At 43.5% G+C, this 25,470-nt stretch overlaps 1 protein-coding gene across 1 annotated transcript in view; it reads left to right on the top strand.

Moving 5' to 3' along the window:
* Positions 1-10,267: 10,267 nt before the first annotated feature.
* Positions 10,268-25,470, top strand: part of LOC101555885 (zinc finger protein 24) — a 71,590-nt gene continuing 56,387 nt past the window's right edge. The window contains exons 1-4 of the mRNA XM_055125539.1: positions 10,268-10,323; positions 12,059-12,545; positions 12,809-12,950; positions 19,404-19,805. Of these exons, the coding sequence (XP_054981514.1) occupies positions 12,126-12,545; positions 12,809-12,950; positions 19,404-19,805 (964 nt within the window). The 5' untranslated portion in view covers positions 10,268-10,323; positions 12,059-12,125. The remainder of the gene's footprint in view (positions 10,324-12,058; positions 12,546-12,808; positions 12,951-19,403; positions 19,806-25,470) is intronic.

Below are 25,470 nucleotides of genomic sequence, written 5' to 3'. Positions count from 1 at the left end.
TCCTGCACCAGAAGAAAGCCCAAAGCTGCCGCAGCACCTCCAGGCCACCCTTGAGCGCCTCACCCTGCCGTAGACCTCCCCTAGCCCAGGCTCCACATGGACAGAGGGTGTCAGAGAATCATCCTCCCCTCCAGGGGGCCCTGTTCTCCCTCCCCAGAAGAGGAAATCAGGCAAGCCCCCAGATTGCTCTGGTAACTTGTTGAGTAGCCAAAGATCCCCTGGGTACTCGAAGTCCCATCACCCACGTGTGGTGCCTGGCTAGATGGTAAACCAGACCGTGAGCGCCCTCCTGCCCGCGGCTTCTGCTGTGATTCCCTTCTCTGCTCCCCTCCTCCACCCTCTTTCATAACTCCTGCTCCTCCCTTTGCGTGGTTCTGACCGCACCCAGGGTGGAGGTGTTGAGGTGAGGTGGAGCCATCTCACCCCCTGGGAAGCTGGAGGATGGGGCAGTCGGCTCTCTGAAGCCAGCGTGTCTGTTCTGGCAGCCCTTGGGTGGGGTTTGCCAAGATCTGGGAATCTCTGGGGCTCTCTTGACCGTCATCATGCAATCTGCCTTTCTCTGCCTTGACGTGTGTGTGTGTGATGGGGCCTCAGAGCTTACTTGGCTGTGGCATCTAACTTGGCTGGCGACCTTATGAGTCAGAATGTGAACTGACCCCATGTCAGCTTTCTCTCTGGAGTTGCCCAAACCTGGGCCTTGTCTTTGCTCCTGTAAACCTGAGAGCACAGACATTTGCAACCCCCTACCCTCCAACACACACGCATGCATACACACAAATACACACACACACACACACACACACACACACACACACATACACCTCATTTCTTTCTCCACAACCCAAGCTAAGAGCTGTCATAGCTTTCTCTCTCCAAAATCCCCTTTCAGTTTGAGTCTTTGAAACTTCTTCCCTGGGCCAGAGGCAACTCAGCGAGGGGCATAGAACCGGTTTTCAGAAGCCTCCTTTGGAGAGTCCAGTTGACCATCACTTAGGCACACCTGTCACCCAGCTGGAACTGGGCCAACTGGAGCTCCTTTTGCAAATCCTGCATGGTAATGCAGAGTTGACCCAGGGCTGCTGCTGTCCTAAAGTAGGAAGGCAGCAAAATCAGACAAGGGTCGTGTCCTAAAGGGGTCTGGTTCACCCAATCTACTTCACATTGGTGAAGGAGTGGCCTGCCCTTGTGGTCGAGAAAACCTGCTTACCCCTTACAGGCTTGACGATATTTGGTTCCAGAACAGAAGTGAGTGTGTTTACCAAAATCGAATGGGCAGCATCATTGGCCCATGTTAGTACTTAGAAACCTGAGTAGAAGCAGAGATGCCAGTGACTCCTCTGGTTTGACCCAAGTGCCCCCACCTGTCTGTGACAGGTCCGCCTTAGATAGAGAGGTCTCTGTACCCGGAATGGAAACGACTCACTCGTCCAAGCAGAATAAATGTTGTGTGCAGAGCTATTTACCAAGGTGTTGCAATGTCTGGGCTGGGTTGGGCTGGGTTGGGGTTGCCAGAGGAAAAGAAAAACAGATGAGGAAAACTATAAGGATTGAGTTATAAACATGACTAGCATGTAGAGGAAGAAAACTCAAAAGAGGAGCTAAAAAGATAGTACAGGAAGTAAGGTGCTTGCTTACCTTGCATGGAACCAATCTAGGTTGGACCTCCAGCACCCCACATGGACCCCTGAGCCTCACAAAGGGTAATCGCTGAGTACAGAGCCAGAAGTAAGCCCTGAGTACTGCCAGGTGTGGCCCCCAAATTTAAAAAAATAAATAACTCAAAGGAGCCTCTTTGGAGATCACTCAGTCCTTCCTTGGCAATTCTATTGAGTTTTATAGATACAGAAATAATCATTAAAATGGGGGAAAGAAATAACAACAATATAATAGCTTCATTTTTCAGTTTGCCCTTTCAGTAAACTGAATGTAAAGAATGGGGCCAGAGACATAGTATAATGAGAAGGCGCTTGCCTTGCATGCAGCCAATCTCGGTATGATCCCTGGCGTCCCATATGGCTCCCTGAACCCCATCAGAAGTAACTCCAGAGTGCAGAGCCAGGAGTAATGCCTGAGCATTGCTGGGTATGGCCCAAAGTAAAAATTTCCTGGACACTTAGAAACCCTACCTCATTTATTACCTTATTTATTTCCTGAGACAATCCTATGAGGCAATTACTGTCAGCGTCTTCATTTTACAAGTGAGAAACTGAGCGTAAGTTCACTCATCCCCAGATGCCCTGGTCAGACAGGGCCACACCAAGAGAAGAGCCCATGCGTCATGCCCTCTAGTCCAGTGTGTAGCTGCCGTGGCACCATTGCAGCCCAGCAGACGCTGTCAGAGAGCCAGGTTCAGGACCTGCGAGGGGAGTGCACGCCTTCCCACTGTCCGGGTTCACTGTGAGCAGAACCGCTGCTTTACAGGCACTGTGAGGTGGGAAAGAAACGCCGAGCACAGAGCGTGAGGTACCAAATACAAGAAAAATGTGGAGGCTGCTGGGAAGGCGAGGCTCAGTGTCAGAACGCCTGTCTGTGTGAGAGGCCTCGGAGTAGACAGCCAACCACCACCCCCCAAACACAATAAAACAACACAGAAAACCACAGAGGCTTCGAAACAGAGTCAGAATTCATGAGAGGAGTCCTGGGCCATTTCTGGGAGAGGACAACTGGTCAGGCCACGCATGTGGGCCTGTGGGAAAGACAGTTGACCCTGTGTGGACAGGTTGGATCCCACAAAAGAAGAGGGGCGTAGTGGGGAAGGGAGCTCCCCTTGGGAGGTTCAAGAGAAGAAACAGGCTTAGACCATGGAGAAAAATGGTTGAGAGGAGGTCCAGAGTCCTAGCCAAGAAGGCAGCCTATGCTTGAGACAGTGAGGGGAGCCATGAAAGAAAATACTAGTCTGAGAGGAAGGGGCCCCACCCAGGAACAGGGACTCTGTGAAGAGACAGTGAAAGCCTGGAGAGGGTCACGGGTGGGGTGCAAATAAGGGAACAGAACGGGCTACAGGAGTGAAGAAGGAAGAAGCAAAGCATCAGTGAATTCCACGGGGAGGTTCAAGAATTTAGGAGAAAGCTGAGCAGGCAGCTAGCTCGCAGGCAGGTGCTCATAAGAAACCTTCCCTCTTTCATCGCCTGCAGGGACCACTTTCCGGTGTTCCCCAGGCCACCCTGGGCCTCAGTGCCCCCACCCCAGCTCCCACCAGTTACGATCTGTCCACTCCTCCCTGAATGCCCCTGACACTGCCATTGAGCCCAACCCCTATGCCGAATCCACCTCCTTGCCCTCCCAGCATCTCTGCGGGACCACCCCCCACCTTATTAGCTGCAGGATCCCTCAGGCCCCGAGCATGCCCTTCCAGGCTTTGGTTCTTGCTTTTTCTGTGATCCCCTAGAACTGTAGCACTGTCGTCCCGTTGCTCATCGATTTGCTTGAGCGGGCACCAGTAATGTCTCCATTGTGAGACTTGTTGTTACTGTTTTTGGCATATCGAATACACCACGGGAAGCTTGCCAGGCTCTGCCGCGCAGGCGGGATACTCTTGGTAGCTTGCTGGGCTCTCAGAGAGGGACAGAGGAATCGAACCCGGGTCCCCTAGAGTGTCAGTATTTGAATCACATATTTTTATTCTGGGTATCCCTTGGAAAGTGTCCCGGGTCTCAAAAAAGTGGCTGTTTTGAGATGTTTTGAAGGACATTCACAGCAGTTTGTCAACTCAAATGAGCCAGATAGTGGTAGCCAAAGGCAAGCTCTGAAACTGTTGAGTTGAAAATCTTATTCATCTTGCGCCCTCTTGTGGAAAAGAGATAAAGTTAGACGAGGATTTAATTCTTTGCTCACCACCCGTTTCTGTAAATATTACATTATATTAATAAATTTTAAATAATTGTGTGTAGTATTATCATTGTTTTAATTAGTATATATTAAATTCAAAATAAATAAAATATAGTAATATAAAATGTTTATGATTTATGATTTGGTGAATAAAGTTCACAGATGAACCAGGAAGTATTTTCAATAGTATTTTATTTGGCTTCATGCTTCATGAACTTCAGATCTTACCCTGGGCTCTCGTGCGTGGTTTGTGGGCGGCACTGGTGGGGCTCAGGTGTCACTCCTAGTGGTGCTGGGTGGGGAAGAGGCACATGGTGCCAGGATTGAAGGTGGGGCTGCAGCACGCGGAGCATGTGCTCCCACCCTTTCACCCATCTCCGCAGCCTCCCATCATACTCATCAAATTCTTAGCCTTCTGTCTCTTAGCTCACTCCCAAAACACCGCTGCTAGTGGGAAATTGGCCCTTTTAGAAATGTATTCCTCTTCTTTCCTTGCTTATGTATTAATGGAGTATGAATTTAAATAAATATCAGTGTGCCAGCCTGCATAAAGGAAGCCAGGGACAGAGAGAGCATAAAGATGAATGGGATGCAGACCCTGGGTGGTCAAGTACATGAGTCAGATAGTTGTATCTTGGAAGATCTCAGATTTCTCCTGGGGGAAATAGGTGGATGGTGGTGCTGGTCTAAGAGATAAATAGGGAAATAAGAGGTGAGTGTAGGGGAATCAGCAGTAACTTATTTTATCAATTACTATCATGTGCCTGTGGCAACAAACAAGTACTGGTGCTTTGTTAGCAGCCATGTCTAAAAGGAGACTCAATAAAAAGATTAGTCTCAAGATATCAGTTTGAACTGATTAGTTTAGAGATGGTAAAGCCAAGGGCCAGAGAAATAGTACAGGAGATATGGTGCTTCCTTGCATGTGACCAACCCAGGTGTGTTCAATCCCTAAAATCTCAAATGGTCCTCCAAGATCTATCAGGGGTGTTCTCTGAGCTCAGAATCAGGACTAAGCCCTGAGTCCTGCCATGTGTGGCAAAAAAAAAAGAAAAAGTCTTTTAGATGGCAATAGATGGACTACCCCATCTTCAATTTCTGCAGAAGGAACCAAATTCAGAGAATGGAGAACACGTTTAATTTGTGGGATTTGAAACAGGACGAAGACCTGAAGAAATTGTAATAATGAAAATGAAAGACAGTGTTTAAAAGGGAGAGCCTGAAGTTAGTGCAGTAATAAAAATGAGGGACAAATAGTTCGAAGTGGGAGAAGTACCATTGTTAATAATGTGAAATGCTGAGAAGGTAAGGACTAAAACAAGTGAATTAGATTTGAAACAGGGAAGACACATAAAGGGGTAAGAGTGAAGTCTCAAACAAGTGTGAACAAAAATGGAGAAGTATAGTTATTGTTTAATAGCTATCCTATTGCTCATCGATTTGCTCGAGTGGGCACCAGTAATGTCTCCATTGTGAGACTTGTTACTGGTTTTGGCATATCAAATACACCACGGCTATGTGCAAGGCAAGCGCCCTACCCACTATGATATCTATAAGTGATCTTATTATACATCTAACTGAGAAACCAAATTGGTTGGTAAGATCTAAAATAAGTAAAAGTAGCAACTTTTCTATCAAATTCTGTATCTACTTTCAACTTTTATAGCTGATCCTACGGGGAATCACCATACTTAAAATTTTTAAAAACTCTTTTAGTAAAGTTCTTTCTTTTTGCTATTATAGCTTCATATTATGGAAGATAATGACTTAGTTTTTTTGTACAACTACCTCATCACTCAGAAATCTCAATCCTCATGCCATCCTCCTAGTATTCTTCTAACAATTTGGGTTTAGATTAGCATTCAATGTTTACATTATGACTAAGAAACTTTTATTATGATTAAGAAAATATTACACATAACTACAAATTCTAATACACTTTAAGCACATTCTTTTGTTTACTTGGGCTGGAGCGATAGCACAGTGGGTAGGGCATTTGCCTTGCACATAGCCAACCTGGGTTCAATTCCTCCGCCCCTCTCGGAGAGCCCGGGAAGCTATTAAGAGTATCCCACCCGCATGGCAGATCCTGGCAAGCTACCCGTGGCATACTCGATATGCCAAAAACAGTAACATGTCTCACATAGAGACATTACTGGTACCCGCTCGAGCAAATCGATGAATAATGGGATGAGAGTGACAGCGACAGTGATTTGTTTTCTTGGACATATGAGTATTGTTTTTTCCTCTCTGCTCAGTCTTCCTATGTGACTGTCACTACTTTCCCTCTTCCCCCTTTTGTTGTGATTAAAATGGCTGAGGGTAGAAGACATGCTTGGTCGTGGTGCTTGCATACTTAGTTGCAGTGAGCACTGAGGGTCCTGGATCTGGTTGTGGAGTTTGCACACACCACTGTCACACAACTGGCCACAGTGCCTGCAAATTTTTATCAGTGGTGTTTGGTGGGGATAACACCCTCCAGTGCAGTGTTGCCATAAACCTGACTGCAACATGCAGCAGACACACACTGTTTTAATGCTGAGGGGCCAGAACAGTAGTCCACTCAGCACATGTGGGCTGTGCCAGGGACCAAACCTGCAGCCTCACACAGACAAGGCGGGCAGAGCCATCCCTGGACTCAGTGTTACTCATTTTTCCAAGAATATAAACATCCTTTCAAAATAGACACCATCTCAAAAGTCCATCCACAAGTTATTCCATCCAAATCACACCCTCCTCCCTCTCACCCCAAACACACACACACACACACACACACACACACACACACACACACACACACCCCTCAAGGCATTTTTTGAGCTCTCTCCATCCCTCCATCAAACCCAGTCTCTGTTTAATGCTGACACCATCACCAGGGATATTGTCAGAAATTTTCATTACCCTCAATGTTGAATCCCCTTTCTGTGATTCCTTACTTGTTTTGCTCTCTTTTGGACAGACTGGGAGTCTCCTGAGAAAATATGCATGGGAGGGAACTTTCTTTTTATACTTACACATCTAAAAGTGTATTCTCACTTTGAATGACCCAATGAGAATTTAGCTGGAGATTACTTTTAATATTTTGATGACATTGTATATCATCTTCTAACTGAGAAGTCTAACATCTGAGTTTTTTTATTTTTAGTTCATGGCTTGTTACATTTTGGAAAGTTTTAGGGTCTTCTATTTGACTCAATATTTGGAGAAAGTCCAGATGATATTGCATCTTCATTCCTTTTGTTCAGCTTGCAAGCCAAGGGCAGGCTGTCATATCCATGAGTTATCTTTCAATCTTGGGATATTTTCTCAAAATTAAAAAAAATGATAACTTCATTTTCTTGCATCTTTTTTTCTATTACCCTTATTACTAGGATATATATCTCGAGGCAATTCTTAAATTTCTGAGTCTTTGTTTTGTGCTCTCTGGAGAGTTAACCTGCTTTCCAAATCTTTGGCTGAATTTTCCTTATCTTTTGCCATTTTAATTTTTAAGAAATCATTTTTGGGGTTGGAGCAATAGCATAGCGGGTAGGGCGTCTGATTCCTCTGTCCCTCTCGGAGGGCCCGGCAAGCTACCGAGAGTATTGCGCCCACACGGCAGAGCCTGGCAAGCTACCCGTGGCGTATTCGATATGCCCAAACCAGTAAAAAGTCTCACAATGGAGATGTTACTGGTGCCTGCTCAAACAAATCGATGAGCAACGAGATGATACAGTAAAGAAATAATTTTTATTTTCTAATAATAAAAAATGATTTCTTAAAAATTAAGACTGGATTCCACGGGACATCAAGCTACCTATGAGGTGGTCAGACTTCTTCGTCAAGACCCTGAATGAACGGTTTGAGGTTCTTCGTGTTCCTGGAGCAAGCAGACTCCACTGGGATACACTAGCACGCAACAGGGATGAATGGAAATGTTACTGGTGCAAACCGATGAGCAATGGGATGACAAGTGATACAAGTGATTTTTATTTTCTAGATGTCTTCATCAGGTCCTCCAGAGAATGTTATTTCCTTTATTTTCTTTCCAGGAACTTAAAAAAATTTTTTTTTAGTTGTCTTCAGCTTCTTTTATGTTTCCCTAGATTCCTTTATTGATTTATTTTTGGGGCTACACCCAACCATGTTCAGGGTTTACTCATGGCTCTGCACTCAGGGATCATTCCTGATGGACTTGGGGGACTATATGGGGTCCCAAGGATCGAACCCAGGTTTCCTGCATGCAAGGCAAACACCCTAACCACTGTACAGTCTCTCCAGCCCCCCCTCCCTAATTTTTTTATATTATTATTATAATTATTACTATTGCTTTTTGGGTCACACCCGGCGATGTACAGGGTTGCTCCTGACTCTGCACTAAGGAATTACTCCTGATGGCGTTCTGGGGACCAAATGGGGTACTGGGAATTGAACCCCAGTTGGCCGCATGCGAGGCAAACACCCTACCCGCTGTACTATCACCCTACCCGCTGTACTCTCACTTTATTTCTTTGTTTTTGTCTCTTTCATATTGGTGACATTTCTCAAACTGAGACCACTGATCCCTTTCACTAAGAGCTGAGTGGAAGCTGGCTGGGGTGGGGTCAGTGGGGTTGATTAGTAGAACTTCCAGAGAGCCATGTGCTTAGTCATATTTAATAACCTTCATCTCTTAGGAAGGCATGTCATTCCCCCTGGTCTGGTCTGGTAATAATATGCAGAGCTAGTGTAAGAATCAAGTAAGAGCTAGTGTTAGAATCAAGCAAAAAGACAGTAAAAGTAATGGCTGATTATTTTTGTTGTTGTTGCTGATTATTTAACAGTGGCTGATTTATAGCAAATTACCCAGTGAATATGCTACTTTTATTTTTTAACTTTTTTGTTTTTGAGGAGTTTTTGTTTGTTTTGCTTGTTTTGTTTTTTAGTTTCTGCACCACAACCTGCTGCGCTCGGGGGGCTACTCCTGGCTCTGGGCTTTAGGAATCTCTCCTGGCAGGCTTTGGGGATCATATGTGGTGCCTGGGATGGCACCCAGGTCAATGGAGTGCAATGCAAGCATCCTTCCCTCTGTACTATCGTTCAGCTCCCAACCCCTTTTTAACACTTTTTATGATTACTTTTCAGTAGTGTCCTCACATGCTTTGCTCTCTAATAATTCTCTTCCCATAAGCAACTGCAAACTCTGAAACATTGTGTGCGAGTGTGTTGGGGGTGGGAAAGAGAGGCGGAGTCCCCATCGATTTTTTCCCAGTTGGATAAAACAGATGTGGGTAAGAGAACAAGAAATTTTTTTTCTGTCCTTATTTCTGGTAGTTACTTTCATTACGAAGAAAAAAATATTCTAAGCAGTTCCCGTGAAAAAGGACCACATGAGTACATTTCTGAGAGCAACTGGGAAAACATTTTTCATGCTTGGAGACAGGTGAGACATTAACCAGAGAAAACCAGCTTAGAGGAAACAATACTCATGCAACAAGGATGGCACAAGGTTTAGACAAAACCCAGTCTTTATTTTACACCAGGGAAAACCCAAGAAGGCAGAAAGTCGTCAGCGGATCTCCCAAGGCAGAAAGAAACTATATGGAAGGAAAGAAGGGAGTGGGGCGGGGGACCCTGTAGTCAGAGCCTGACCCTTAATCAGCATCAGCCAGGGACTGTCAGGACTGACGGAATCTGTCCCAGCTAGGGTCTTCGTGATCACCAAAGAATCCACACTGCGGGGATGTGGGTCCGCTTCAAGTTGTTTGATAAAACGGTTTATTCTGAGAATCTCAGGCGGTCTTTGTGTCAGAAACGTCGGCCCAGCGGTCAATTAAGAACATCTCCACTCACAGCTGTGCAGTTCAAGGACATTCTACTGTCTACAACTTCAGTATTAAGACTCAAAGAAGCTCTATTAAAATGTGGAGAAATTCCACTTCTGTAGTACTCGGAGCAGCCTTGTCGGGCGTCGGTGTCGGGCACTGGGCTGTCCAGGGAGGCGTTCTTGCACACGCCGCGCCCACGGGTCTCTCTGTGGAGAGACGTCAGGAACCAGGTCCCACACGGAGAGGCTGACTTCGACCTCCCGAGAGAGAAGGGGCGTGAGGGGCCAGCGGTGAGGCGTCCAGGGGGACCAGGACCCATGGGAGGGTTAAGAAAGGCCTTAAGACAAGAAACGCTAAGAAACGCTTAAGAAAGGCCTGGAATCTTAGTGACCCTGGGCAAGTCCCTGGGCCACCGAGTTCATCTTCTGCAAAACGAGGAGACGCTTCCTGGGTTCGTGAGAGAACGCCTGAGGTCCTGTGAGAAAGAATGCCTGGGCACACTACGGCGGCACCGAGCGGCCGGGGTCCCCCACCCCGCGACCCCCGCCTCCTCCTCTTCAGGCACCCGGAGGCGCGCCGGCTCGTCTCCAAGGCAACCGCACCCGGGCCCGGGCCCCGCCCCCAGCCCCGCCCTGACCGGAAGCAGCTGCCGGCGGGGCACGAGGCGGGCGCGCCCCAGACGCCGCGGGGTCGTCTTCCCCGCCGCGAGGTGAGAAGCGGCGTCCGCGAGCGCGAGGTGTGGAGGGCGCGGCCGAAGCGCCCCTTCCCGTCACAGCGCTGCCTCCTGCAGGTCCCTCTCCCCCGACACCTCCCCGGGCGGAGGGGGTCCGTGCAGCTCTCGGGGTCCCGCTGAGTGGGGGCGTGGGGGGAGCCGTCAGGGGCGTGGGGTGTGTGTGGGGGGGGCGTCCGAGCATCTCCGCTCCCTGCCAAGACCCTGGATCGGGGCTCTGGGTGCAGCTGCCCCGCCTAGGTGCAAACCGGGTCCTCGAGAGTTGTTGCGAGGGGAACTGATGCAGAAAAGGCTGAGCGCGTGCTCATCCCCCGGACGGCAGTGTAGGGTCCCTCAATGTAGACCCCCAGACCTCGCCAGACCCGCGGCTTCTCTTGTTTCTGCCCCTCCAGCCTTGTGCCTTCGCGCCCAGGTGTGTCCCCGGGCACACCCGCTGACCAGCCTTTGGGTGCTGGATCGGGTGTGGCCCCTATGCCATGGGTCTCATTCCCAGAGCTGGCTGGTGGGTGAGAAGGGTGCTTTGTCTGTTTTTTAAGGTTTTAGTGAGTTTCCATTTATTAGAAGAGAGCTAGACACCGCTTTACCACTGCATATTCCTGCTGGATTATCTGCTAAATTTTTCAGTCGAAAAGATGAAAAAAGCAGGTGCAATCATTATGTGAAGCTTAAAAATAAAAACCACCTTGTGCCTTATATTTAAAAACAGGGTGCTGCAGTTATGCAGCAGTGAAATAATGATGATGCTGTGAAATGTGTAAATTCTCTTGTCAGCTGTTAGCATCTGCAATGTGGTATTAAGGTGATGATGTTGGTTCCCACCCCTTGCTGAAGTGAAATGGAGGGGAGGGGTTTGTAGGTGGGAATGATAGAACAGATAAAGCAAAATAAGATAGAGGCCCTGTGTAACTTTTGTAAAGGTCCTCAGTTACTAGTAATCAACTAAAGTGGCACAAAGAAAAGTGACTTTCCACCTTCTTCCTGCCAACAAGTCACTGCTTCAAGGAGAAATTGCCTTTCATAGCTGGTTGCTGTATCTGATGAATTGTGAATTGGTAATCAGGGATCACTGTAGGTAATGTTTGCGGCACCAACAGGGGTGCTGGGGATCAAACTTGGGTCAGCTACATGCAAGGCAAGCGCCCTACCTGCAGTACTATCTCTCCAATCTGAAACAATATTATCCAGTAAAAGTATAGTTAAGTAAGCATAGATGTTACAGATAGGAAGTATAAGTATGAAAATAGAAGTAAATTTAGATGACGTGATATGCAATTGCTTTTTCTTAATAACTGGCTCCTTTAATATCAAAATAATTGTCATAACAATTAGTAAATGCTTGTTTAAAAAGCCACACAAAAGTACTTCTGTCATGAGACTATTACTTAGATCTCTTTGCAGCAGGCTAGATCAAATTAATTAACTCTTTGAACCTACATCAGAGACCAAGTTTTTCTCAGGTTCTCTTATTCTCCCGGAACTCCTGTGATCTCTCGTGAGGATGATTTTGAGGGGAAAAAAATAGGAATTACTACTGCATATGAATTAATGAGTCGTAGCTCTTTGAATCTCCTAAGGAAGAGACTCAGAGTTTCCCTTGAAAGCATGGTTTTTGTTAAGATAAAGGCTGTCCTTACTATTTATTTTTATGCTTCCAACTTTAGTTGTATCACTCTAAGTATTTGTCTTCCTACTTGTTTCTTTAATTGTATTTAAGGAGTGTTCATAGTGTTTCGCCTCCTTAAAGATTAAAACTCCGTCCTTCTGAGCTATTCCCAATCAAGATGTCCACAAAAGTGAGAGACTCACCAACTCTCCACCCACAAACTTCAGAGGATCCTGCCGGTGTTCTGGTTGTGAAGATGGAGGAGGAAAAACAGACCCTTGACCTGAACTCGAACCTCCGCTGGAGCCACTGCTATAGCCCAGAAACGTTTCACCAGAGGTTCAGGAGGTTTGGCTATCAGGATGCCCCTGGGCCCCGCGAGGCCCTGAGCCGGCTCCGGGAGCTGTGTCACGGGTGGCTGAGGCCAGAGGCGCACAGCAAGGAGCAGATCCTGGAGCTGCTAGTGTTGGAGCAGTTCCTGGCCATCCTGCCGGACGAGCTGCAGGCCTGGCTGCTGGAGCAGCGGCCAGAGGATGGCGAGGAAGCCGTGAGTCTGCTGGAGGAGCTGGAGCGGGAGCTGGATGAGCCGAGGCCACAGGTAAGGCGCAGTTTGGGGCCCGGAGATTAGCCGGGAGAACTCTACCTGCCTTTCGGGTAGAGCTCTCACACTGTTCTAACTAGCGCCCCCAGATGTGAGGCCTAGTGAATGTGCTCTCTGCCACGCCAGAAAAGAAAACGGGGCCCTGTTTCCCCACACTCTTTTTCTGTGTTGCAGGGTATTTTCCACAGTTTCTTCTTTGTTATTTTTCTCCCGAAGTCCCAATCCCACCCTTCTTCAGCCTCAGTTATACCTGTTTCCAGGTCTTATTGGAACAAAAGGAGGATATGCCTGCAGAGAAGCTATCGCCTTGCAACGTAACTCTGGGGCTACCACGCAGCCAGCTCAGGCCTGAAAAGAAGCAGCTGGGAGCATCAAGAGAACTTCAGTCCTTAAGAGAAAATGGTGAGGAGCTGGATTCAGTTTGGTGCTGGGTGGTGAACCGTGCCTCACAGCCCGCCACACTTCTTTTGGCTTCTTAGAAGTCTCACATTTCCTCTCCTATCTTGTTCCCACAACAGTGGAAACTTCACTGAGGAATATTCTCAGTGTTTTTTTGTTTCTCATATTTCAAAAGAACTTTCAGGGACCAGAGCAATAATATAGCAAATAGGATGCTTAACTTGCACACAGCTGACCCAAGTGCGATCCCCACCATTCCAAATGGTCCCCTGAGCCCTGCCAGGAGTGATCCCTGAGTGCAGAGCCAGGATTAAGCCCTGAACATTGCCAGGTGTTACCAAAACAACAACCAAAAAAACCCTTTAGATTTTAACATTTTCTCATCACCTTCAAGAGGATTTAACATTACTACAAACCACGGAAAGAAAATTCATACGACTAAAGCAGGAACAGTTCAGCCCAAGATGACTTCCTGTCAGCCTTAGTCCCACCTCTGTTACTTTTATACAGCATTTCAGTTCCTTCTAAGAAATGCTGCTGATCTCCATTATTATTTTCTGTTAAGTCTTATTCAGTTACTCAGGAGGATGTTGTCAGAATCACCTATATTGTATCCATAAGCTCTCATGGTACATTAAGTATGTTTGTATAAGTTTTATTACTATGTCCCATTCAAAATAGACTTCTGTTGCTCTTAGCATCACTTTTATAGGATTCCAGATGGCTGGCATAACAATTGCTCCCATACTTAAAAAAATTTAAAATAAAAATGATAGATACTATGGGGGAAAAGCAAAGCAGAGTAAGGGTGAGAGAGAGAGAGGGAGGGACGATCCTTATCAATTAAGAGTGGTAGTAAAGGCCTCTGTAACATGACATTTGAACTGAAAATGTTTAGGTTCATTCTGGATAAAATGTGAACCAGTGATGAAGAGGAAAACTAACTCCAGTTGAGAGTATTTTTCTTGACTACTTCATCATTCCAGGATGACGGCAAACAGAAAGAGAAAAGAATACAAAAATTTAGAAAGGTTTTTAGATTTTAGAAAATTGGCTCAACACCGATATCACCACCAGTGTCAACTACCCTCCACCAGTATTCTTATTCTCCCCACCCCCAAACTCTTCCCCATCCCTACATGCCAATTTAACAGACACATTACGAAGTTCAGATTAGATCTCATGTTTGCAGTGTTGTTGAGCCTGCATTTTGGATAGATACTATACCACTCTCCCATATTATCAGTATAACTGAAGCCCTGATGCCTGTTCGCCCATTACTTCTCATTCTCTTCTCGCCCTCAACCCCTTGATATTTTTTCCTTCTCTGCCCTTCTCTAAACACCAGGTCAAGGGTGATCTAGGCATCCCCCCTTTACTATAATTTCCTCATCCAGTATTCTACATACTGCATGTAAGTGAAATCATCCTATGTTTGTCTTTCTTCTTCTGGCTTACTTTACTCAATATGACACCTTCCAGTTCCATCCAGGTTTTAGCAAGTTTGAATGATTTCATCATTCTTTGCAGCTGCATAGTATTCCACTGTGTGTATATACCGCATCTTCCTACTCCATTCATCTATCATTGGACACAGGTTGATTCCATATCTTAGCTATTGTACTGAGTACAGCAATGAGTAATGCCATGTGTGTCCTTTTGAGAGAGTGCTTTTATGTCCTGGGGGTAGAAACCCAAAAGTAGAATTTCTGGGTCATATGGCAGTTCAATTTAAAATTTACTGAGAACTCTACATACTGTTTTCCACAAGGTGACATTCCAACCATCAGTGGATGAGAGTTTTTACCAGATCCCTGCCAACACGGATTGATCCTACTAATTTTGATATTTCCCATATGTGTGAGGTGCTATCTCATTGTCCTCTTAATTTGTATTTCTCTGATGATAAGTGATGCTGAGCACTTTTTCATGTGCCCACCATCCATCTGCCTGTTTCTTCTGAGAAGTGACTATTCATTTTCTCGTAGTTTTTTTAATTTCTTTTTTGTGGATTTCTTTTTTTTTGTCTTTGGGTCATACCCTGTGATGCACAGGGGTTACTCCTGGCTCTGCACTCAGGAATTACCCCTGACGGTACTCAGGAGACCATATGGGATGATGGGAATTGAACCTGGGTCGGCCGCGTGCAAGGCAAATGCCCTACCCGCTGTACTATCACTCCAGCCCCTCTTTTTTGTGGATCTTTGTGAGTATTTTATATACCCTGGATATTAAACTTTTATCTTATATGTTTAATACAAGCATTTTTTCCCATTCAGATAGCTGCCTTTTAGTTTTAGCCCATGTGTTTTGGGTTTTTTTTTGGTGGGGGGGTTGCCATGCAGAAACTCTAATTTTATGTAGTCCCATTTGTTTATTTTTTATTTTGTTGTCTTTGCCAATGGTATCAAATCATTGAAGACACCTTAGAGGTCTTGATCTTGAAGTATTCTGCCTATATTTTCTTCAGTGTACTTTATATATAATTTCTAGTTGGATCTCAAGGTCTTTGATCCACTTTGAATTGACTTTTGTGTGAGGTTTAAGATACAGATCCAGCTTTTGTTTCTTACACTTAGTTATCCAGTTTTTCCAGCACCACTTGTTAGAAGAGGCCATCTTTACTCCATTTTATGTTCTCAGCTCCCTTATTGAAAATTAACTGTCCATAAATATGGGGTTTTGACATTGGGTATTCAATTCAGACCCATTGATCAGAGGCCCTATTCTTATTCTAGTACTATGAAATTTTTTTCGCTATAGCTTTATAATAAAGTTCCAAATTAGGTAATGAAATACCTCCCAACTTCTTTCAGTTTTTCTTTGGCTATTTGTGGGGTTTCTCTGATCCCATACAAACTTTATTATTGACTTTTCTAGATCCTGGAAGAATGTTGTCTGAATTTGGTTAGGGAATGCATTGAATATATATGATAGTTTAGGTGGGATAGTCATTTTAGTAGCACTGTAGCACTCTCGTCTCATTGTTCATCGATATGCTCGAGCGGGCACCAGTAACATCTCCATTGTGAGACTTGTTAGTTTTTGGCATATTGAATACGCCACAGGTAGCTTGCCAGGCTTTGCCATGCGGGCAAGATACTCTCGGTAGCTTGCCGGACTGGAGCGATTGCACAGCGGGTAGGGCGTTTGCCTTGCACGTGGCTGACCTGGGTTTGATTCCTCTATCCCTCTTGGAGAGCCCAGCAAGCTACTGAGAATCATTTTAGTAATATTGATTTTTCCGATCCGAGTGTGGAATATTTTTACATTTCCTAATATGGTCTTCTTTCTCTTTCTCGAGTGATTTAGAGTTATCATGGTACAGATCACTTACATCTTTTGTTAAGTCGATTCCTAAATTCTAGATCTTTTGTTAAGTGATTCTAAGATGTTTTGGGATACTATTTAAAATAGGAGATACTCCTTGATTGCTTTCTCCTCTGATTCATTTTTTTGTACGTAAAAATGTGCCCTATTTTTGTGCCCTATTGACTTTATAGCTACCCACATTGCTGTACTGGTTTGTTTCTAGGAGCTTTTTGGTGGACTCTTCAGGGTCTCCTATGTATATCATCACGTTATCTGCAAATAGTCATAATTTGAGTTCTTCTTTTTCAATTTGGATTACTCAGATTCATTTTTCTTGTCTGATTGCTGTAGCCAGAGCTTCTAATATTATGTTGAATAAAAGTGTAGAGAGTGAACGTCCTTGCCTTATACCTCATCTTAAGGAATTCTTTCAGTTTTTCACCATAAAGGATGGTACATTTATAGGCTTATTGCGGATGGTCATTATCTTGAGGAAACTTCCTTCTACTCCTCTGTTGTTGATAGTTTTTATCATGAATGGATCTTGGACCTTGTCAAAGACTTACTCTGAGTAAATTGATATGATCATATGATTTTTATCATTCGTTTTACTAAGATAGTGTATTGTTAATTGATTTGCATATGTTGAAGTATCCTTGCATCCCTGAGATGAATCCCATTTGATTAGGGTGTATGATTTTTTTGATATCTTGTTTGATTTGGTTAGCTAAGATTTTGTTAAGGATTTTTACATTGATATTGATCAGGGAGATTGGTCTGAAATTTTCTTTTCTGGAAGTGTCTCCATCTGCTTTGGGTATTAGTGTAATGTTAGCTTTAGAGAAAGATTCCTGTGTCTTCAATATTTTGGAAGAGTTTAAGGAGTAAAGGGAGTAAATCTTATTTGAAGGTTTTATAGAGCTCATTGGTGAAGCCATCTGGACCAAGGCTTTTATTCTTGGGGAGATTCTTAATTACTATGCCAATTTCCTTACTTGTGATTGGCTGGTTTAGGCTTTCTGTTTCCTCCTCATTCAGCTTTGGAAGATTCCATGACTCTAAGAATCTACCCATTTCTTCTTGGTTCGGGGGCTGGAGAGATAGCACAGCGGGTAGGGCGTTTGCCTTGCACGCGGCCGACCTGGGTTCAAATCCCAGCATCCCACATGGTCCCCTGAGCACGGCCAGGGGTAATTCCTGAGTGCAGAGCCAGGAGTAACCCCTGTGCATCGCCAGGTGTGACCCAAAAAGCATTTCTTCTTGGTTCTCCAGCTTAAGAGCAAATAGTTGTTCACAGTAACCTCTCATATTTTAAATTTCTGAAGGATTCGTTATAATTTCTCCCCTTTCATCTGATTCAATTTATATGAACTTTTTTTTCCCTTGTGAATCTAGCTAAAGTTTTATCTCTCTTGTTTATTTCCTTTGAAGAAGGAGCTTCTGGTTTCAATGATTCTTTGAATTGGTTTCTTGCTTTCTATGTTGTTGATTTCTGGTCTTATTTTTATTATTTTTCACCTTTGGATTTGTTTGTTGTACCTTCTCCAGATTTTCGAGATGTCTGTTTAGCTTGTTGATTTGGGCTTTTCCTCCTCTCTTAATGTAGGCCTACATTCTGTGAATTTCCATCTTAGTACAGACAGCTTTTGTTATATCTCATAGATTCTGGTAGTTTGTGTCTTCATTTTCATTAGTTTCAAAGAATCTTTTTATTTCTTCCTTGATTTCCTCTCCTTCTGTACATGTTAAAAAGATGCATAGAAGTATGAAAACAGAAAACAGCCAGGAACTTATAGTAGAAAACAGAGAGAATGAGAATTACATGTAAGGAAACATGGCCATTTCTTATGACTATTACATGGTTTTTGTGCTACTGTGACCTTGTCCTGTCAAAGCTTCTGCAGCTCGTGACCTTGGTCTCTTTTTGATATTAATGATTAGACATTGGGATGACTTTAGAGTTTGAATTCACAAAAAGTGAATTTGTGGAGAATTTGTGTGTCTTAATAATAAAATTTTAAATATAATAGAATTTATAAAATAAAAAGTGAATTTGTGTAGGATGCCATGGGTTTGATCCCTGATACCACCAAAAAAAAAAAAAAGGAAAAGAAAAAAAATAATTTGAGACAGAATCCCTACCATATACATGTAATTTTTTCTACTTAAAACACGAATAGTCATTCAACTAGTAAAATATATAGAAGAGAAGTTTTTCAATACCTGGCACTACATACAAAGAACCAGGAGTAAGTCCTGAGCATTGCTGTGTGTGGCCCAAAATACAACAGAACAAAACAAAAAGAACAGACTTTTTCTTTAAAAAACATGGGGTATTCTTATTTATTTATTTATTTATTTATTTATTTATTTATTTTGCTTTTTTGGGTCATACCTGGTGATGCACAGGGGTTACTCCTGGCTCTGCACTCGGGAACCACTCCTGGTGGTGCTCACGGGACCATATGGGATGCTGGGAATCGAACCTGGGTCAGCCGTGTGCAAGACAAACACCCTACCCACTATGCTCTCGCTCCAGGCCCCAAACATGGGGTATTCTGCTGCCATTGGTTGACATGTTAGCTGGCCTAATCTATAATTCTCTCTCTCTCTCTTTTTTTTTCCATCTTTTTGGCTTTTTGTGTCACACCCAGCAGTGATACTCAGGGATTACTCCTGGCATTGCTCCAGGAACCATATGGAATGCTGAGGATCAAACCTGGGTTGGCTACGTGCAATGCCAACGCCCTACTCACTGTGCTGGCACTCTAGCCCCTCCCCCCCTTTTTTTCCTTCAGTGATACTTTTGTACTGAGTTTTGTTTATTACTGCTAGGTTTTGTTCCTCTCCTTTCTGTTGTTCCTCTGCTGCTCCAGTTATTTTTAATCCCTTTTTACCAGACTTTTAAAATTCTTTGATATGCGTTGTACCCCGCTCACCATTCTGTCTATTCTTTGATCCTTTTCATCTTTGTAGTTAACTTCTTGGTATATTCTTTTGCCTCATGATCATCTAAATGTTTTCTACTTTATCCTCTCCATCCTCTTCATTTTGGTACTATTTGAAACAGACCACCCAATGATATCATTTGAGTCATTCTAAACAGACAACTGGTGACACTTGATTTACTATATATTATTTCAGATAAAGACAGAACCATCAATGAGAAATCTGCTTTAAGACAAAAGGATTCTTCAGGCACAGAACTACATTATGTCTCTACCACCCTTCATATGAATACTTCTCAGAATTTCACAGATAGAAGAACCTGTGAACAAAATGGCAGGTTTGAAAGAAGACAGGGAACCACTACTCGAAAAAAACAACACAAGTGTGATGAATGTGGTAAAATCTTTAGTCAGAGTTCAGCCCTTATCCTACACCGGAGAATCCACAGTGGAGAAAAGCCTTATGCATGTGATGCGTGTGCAAAGGCTTTTAGCCGAAGTGCAAGCCTGATTCAGCATCGAAGAATTCATACTGGGGAAAAACCTTACAAATGTCATGACTGCGGGAAAGCATTTAGCCAAAGCTCAAATCTTTTCAGACATAGAAAAAGACATAATAGAGAAAAAAGTCCCATCAGTGCAGTGAGATAATCATAGCATTTACTAGGAGCTTTTTTGACAAGAAACAGAGAAACAAACGCTAGTACAAATCAGTGGTTTCAGTGGGAACCGGTTTCCTTTCAAAGGTTATAAGAGCCGCAGGAAAGAATGTGGAATATCTTGTGTCTGCATTGTTTTGCTTTTCATCCCATTGATGCAGTGTCAATACAAGTGCTTGAGATTCTAAAGCTTAGTTCAGGTTTCCATCCTGAGGGCAGCTCTTGAAAAGAATTCTGACATGTTCTACTATTTCTATTATTAATATAAAAATGAAGTAATAGATTCCCTTTTTGACAAATACATTTTCCTTGTTGAGAAGGAAAGTGAGAGTTACTTAGTATGAAAAGGGTTATTGCCTCCATTTCATAACCTGAGCACTGAAGTTCCCAGACTAAACCACTTTTTAAAGTTTCCCTTTTTTTTCTGTTGTCACATTAAAAATTTGAGATTCGGAAGTTGGAATTCCAAAAGAATATGGGCCTCATGATTTAGGGTGAAATGTTCTTATTAGGAAGCAGATGAATAAGGGGACTCACTGCACTGTTGCACTGTCATCCCTTGTTCATAGATTTGCTCGAGTGGGCACCACTAACGTCTCCATTGTGAGACTACTGTTTTTGGTGTATCGAACACTACACGGGTAGCTAGCCAGGCTCTGCCGTGCAGGTGGGATACTCTCAGTAGCTTGCCAGGCTCTCCAAGTGGGACAGAGGAATTGAATCCATGTCAGCTGCGTGCAAGGCAAACGCCCTACCCGTTGTGTTATTGCTCCAGTCCAAGAGCATATACATTATTGATGAAATTAAGTAATTTCCTTTGTAGGGAAAAAAGGAATTTCTTTCACAATGTAATTTGGAAATAACTCAGTAAGAACATTTGACATCTACATGTCTTCAGGAAGTTCCCTAAACACAGGAATGTTCTCATAATAATATCTGTGAGCTTATATGACTTTTAAGATTATAATACAATTATTGATAAGGGTAGCTTGTAATGGAGCTTATCTGGAAAAGGAAACTCATAATAGCTAATAACTATCCTTCAGTGTTGTCATGGTCCCTTTTCCATTGCATATCGTCTGAATATGTCTCAGGCATCACAGGACAATCTGTCAGATATTAAGCCTTCATGATAACACAGGTTTCTAGTCAGTCACTGAGACTGGATTTCAGTGGTATTGTGCAATGAGGACATGATTGAATGATCCATCAAAATTTTACCCATACTTAATTCAGTCAGCCCCCTTGGTTACATGTAAAATGGCTGGCTTGCATATTAAAATTATTCTGATGATGTACAACATAAGGTTTCCTTTTCTAGGGATTCTTAATAAAAATAGTACAAACCTTTCTGTTACTGTGTTTTCCATGTGACTACAGTTAACCAATATGGAGACAAATACCAGAAGTGAAAGAACTGGAAGGAGGAGGGGAGAGGATACTCATAGTAAACTCTTTGAATGAGTTCTTCATGAAGTTTAAACATTTCATTAACAAAAAAAATCCAACCATATCTAGTGCTTAGAATAATTTCAAAAACATATGTGGGATTACTGTGCTTAGCATGTTGATAAATAAAAGATTAGTAGGGGAGGACTGAATGCCAATTTTAATTACAGTTTTCTGATAGTAATTACGGCTTGTGGTTCTAATGCATATGAATATATATTGGGTTTGTATATCTTCAGTTGTTAAAAATGAAAGGGTCTTTATTTGAACTCATTCTCTTTGTAATTAAAGAGAGGAACAAACCATCTATTTAAAAAAGCAAATGCCTCAGAGATACGTGTATTATGAATTACTGCTTAATTATGGAAGGAGATTTTCTTAGGTAATGTGAATAAAGTGGCAAGCACTAAATGAAGTATTCTTAGGAACGCAAACTCTCTTGGTGCTGCTATAAACTTTGCAAGATTGCATTTCCTGGACCCAGTGGCTTGGAATGCCTGCCCTGCATTTGTCAATTCAGGAGGTCCGTTCCGTTGCAGCCACCTGTGCCAAGCAACCCTGATAGCTCTGCTCTCTGATTTCAGCTAATTAAGTTATTTCTGATCACACCAGAGCCAAGTCTGTGTGAGCATTGTAACCAAGGGTGCAGCCTCTGGTGGTCACACTAAAAGATGAGTGAATGACCAACTACAGAATGTGGCTTTCACACGTGTTCAATCATCACAAACTGATGTGCAAACTTGGTGAACACAGCTAAATATACAAGAATCACAGCCAGGGTGTGTGTGAGAGTGTGTGTGTGTGAGTGTGTGACCTCAGGTTATTGAAACAACAAAGCGAAGGTGGGCAAGATTGCATTTTCTTCATTCAGTAAATAATCTGAATTTCTCCACCAGAAAGTTGCATAAATATTACCTTCCACACACCTGATGGATCTCAGATAGTGATGCTTATCTAAAAGAATTCTAAGACTTGAGTCCACTTGGTGCACATTTGCATGATAAGAACGCCCCAGCTGGATCCACTCCCACATATAGCACATACTCCAACGTGAAATCAGTATCTTTTAAATTTTATTTCACAAGAGCCTTTAATATTATCTGTAATCTTAGTTTGTCTCTACCTCTCTCCCATTCTTCTCAAAGATCAGGTCGGGAGCTGTGGGGGTAGAGTTCATGCCTGGCATGAGCAAAGCATTGAGTTCAACATCTGCCATGGATTCCTGAGTAGTTGGTTTCGCCTTTAGGACCCTGAGAACCACCAGGTGGCCCTGAAGGCCCCCACTACTGCCAGACCCTTAACATTGCTGGGTGCATAGATATAATTATTGACTGACAGTTATTCCACTTATTCCACCAGCTGGAAAGTAACTGGTCTGGCTGGTATCTCGACCCTGTTTTTGGCCCTTCCCACATGTTTGTTTTCTCATATATTTGAGAACCGTCTCCCCTTCGGGGACACTATCTGAGGTCCCAGTGAAAGAAGGAAGAGGAACCCCAGGCTTAGGTGCTTTAATAGGAAAAGTGAAAACTTTCCAAGAAACTCCAGCAGTATTCTGCTGGTTTTCCTGTTGCCTTGTTTGGTAGCAAGCAATTTCAGATTCCAGAGGGGAGGAGCAGGGTAGAGGGGATTGGACAATAGTGTGGGGTCAGCCAACACATTTAGCGTGTAGTTGTTGTTTTCCTTCTCTCCCACTTCCGCCTCCAGTCATGATACACCACAGGGGCAGGGGCAGCAATTCAGTGACAGCAGAGATCACAGGGAGGGGCTTTAAATTGAGAGTGCGGACCCCTTAACTCTCATCGGAAGAGCCTGGTCCCAAGAATCTGGTGCAAATCCCCATTGTCCTTACTCTTTTGTGCCCTCTCACTGCGTGGTCAAGGATGCAGATATGGTTGAGTGGGGAGACTAAAGAACTGGAGTACTTAGGAAAGACTCAGGTTTCTGGAGAGGGCTAGGCTTATTTTAAGGAAGAGGGAGATCCAGCAGGACTCCTAAAAACATATGAGCTCTATATATCGTTCATTTGTTCACCTCTAAATTATGCATGACCCTAATTGCTGTTGAGAACTGAGCTACTGGGTAAGTTAACAGCGCCAGCATTCAGACTGGCCACTAGGTGGCGCGCACAAATGTTAGCTGCAAATGACAGGGGAAGGTGGGGTTTTCCCTCACTCCCCACAACCCCACTTTATTTCAACACCATGGTTTACAAAGTTGTTCATGATAATTTATTACAAGCATTCAGTATTCCACACCAGTCCCATCACCACTGTCACTGTCCCTCCGCCATTGCCTACATTTTCCCAACCCCTCCTTAGGCCTACCCCCAGAGCAAGCCCACAATAGTTGACTTTATATTGCTTGTTACAACTAACTGGCTAATGATCAAAAAGTAATTCAATAAAAGAAAATTTGTGAAAATTGTTATATCTCATCAAGAGGACATGAAGTTCTTGTTTGAGGATGTACTGAACTAGTGAAGTCCTCTGTGTTAATGTTTTTGTTAGTCCTGATTAGTTGGCTTCTACATCACATTCCCAAACAATCTGCATGCTTCCACTGGGATGTTATTATTGTAGAGTGTGGATATGTTGCAGCTTTGTGCTCTAGAAAATCCAGAATATTTAACTGGGCAGTCTGGCTGGAGGCATGGAGGCAGCTGTTAGGTTGTAAGTGCAGCTGCAGGGGCTTTGGGAGGGCAGGAACGTGGACCACCAACTTCTCAAGGTCCATCGGGCATCTCAGCAGGGATTGGGTATCCAAGAAATTTTTGCAGCTAGCTGATCTCTTTAGATTTTTAATTATGAGTCTCTGGATCGGGTCCTGTAGGTGAGCTTACATAGGTGCGGCAGTGGGATGTGGGTGTGGTGAGAGAGGGAGGGAGGGTGGAGGCTTCCAGGAGTTTGGGGAGGTGGCGGAATGTCACCCATTCTGACTCTGAAAAGGTCCAGAGTTCTCAGCCCAAAAAACCGTGTCTACCTGGAATTTTCGGCAGGTTGGCACCTCTATAGAGCTCACTCATGAGTCAGTGGAGTCTGGCCAGAGCCTTGGTGGCAGCTGTTGGGGTGTGAGTGCATCAAGGAAGTTTTGAAAACAGAACTTCTGTTGGAACCACAGCCCACACAAGACAGAAGTTGTGGCCTGACCTAGCTTGGAAGACAACAAAAATTTCACATCCTTCTGAAGATCTTTAATGATAACAAAAATCTTATGAAAAATCTATGATTCAAAAACATAGAATATATTTCAAATATCAGTGGGTATAGGAAAGAAACATGACTCTAAATTTCCAAATAAAAGAAAACCAAATCCTGCTAATCTCTGGGTAATGTGTTATAACATTTAAAAAAAGACTGTAAATGTGCATTATAACCATACTATTAAATGGAAATTTTGGAGTTGAAAAATAAAAGTACTGAGATTAAAATTTCCACTAAATGAACTCAGTGAAAAAATACAGCAGACAGAGGAAATAGTTGTAGATCAATAGTAAACATCCAGTCTTAAAAGCATAGAGAATAAAAGAGAGAGAGGAAAAAAAGAACTGATAGGGGCTGGAGCAATAGCACAGTGGGTAGGGCGTTTGCCTTGCATGTGGCCGACCTGGTTTGATTCCCAGCATCCCATGTGGTTCCCCGAGCACCGCCAGGGGTAATTCCTGACTGCAGAGCCAGGAGTAACCCCTGAGCATCGCCAGGTGTGACCCAAAAAGAAAAAAATAATACAATTCAAAACCCTTCAAACATGGGCACAGAAATTCTCAACAAAATACTATCAAGTTGAATCAGCAGTGTATAAAAAGAATAAAATATCTGAACCAGGCAGAGTTTAATCCCAGGACGATAATACTGTTTCAGAAATGAAAACTCCAAGTATTTTATCAGGCTAATAGTTCCAAAAAGAAAAATGGCACCGTCATATCAATTGATACAAAAAAAATCTATATTCAATGTTTACTTAAGCTAAGAATAGAGGGGGCTTTCTCTCATATGAGATTTTAATTATTAACTTTATTAATCAAGTGTGTGATCTGCACAGAGAGATGGAGGCGTAGATCAATATAATAGATTAAAAGCTTCCAAAAGAGACCCATAAATAGGGTAAATTGACTTTATAAAGATGCAAAGGGAGTTTGATGGAGATAAATTTTCA

This window comes from Sorex araneus, chromosome 2 (genome assembly GCF_027595985.1).
Source record: "Sorex araneus isolate mSorAra2 chromosome 2, mSorAra2.pri, whole genome shotgun sequence".
Taxonomy (NCBI): Eukaryota; Metazoa; Chordata; class Mammalia; order Eulipotyphla; family Soricidae; genus Sorex; species Sorex araneus.
This window is presented reverse-complemented; position numbering and strand designations above follow the sequence as displayed.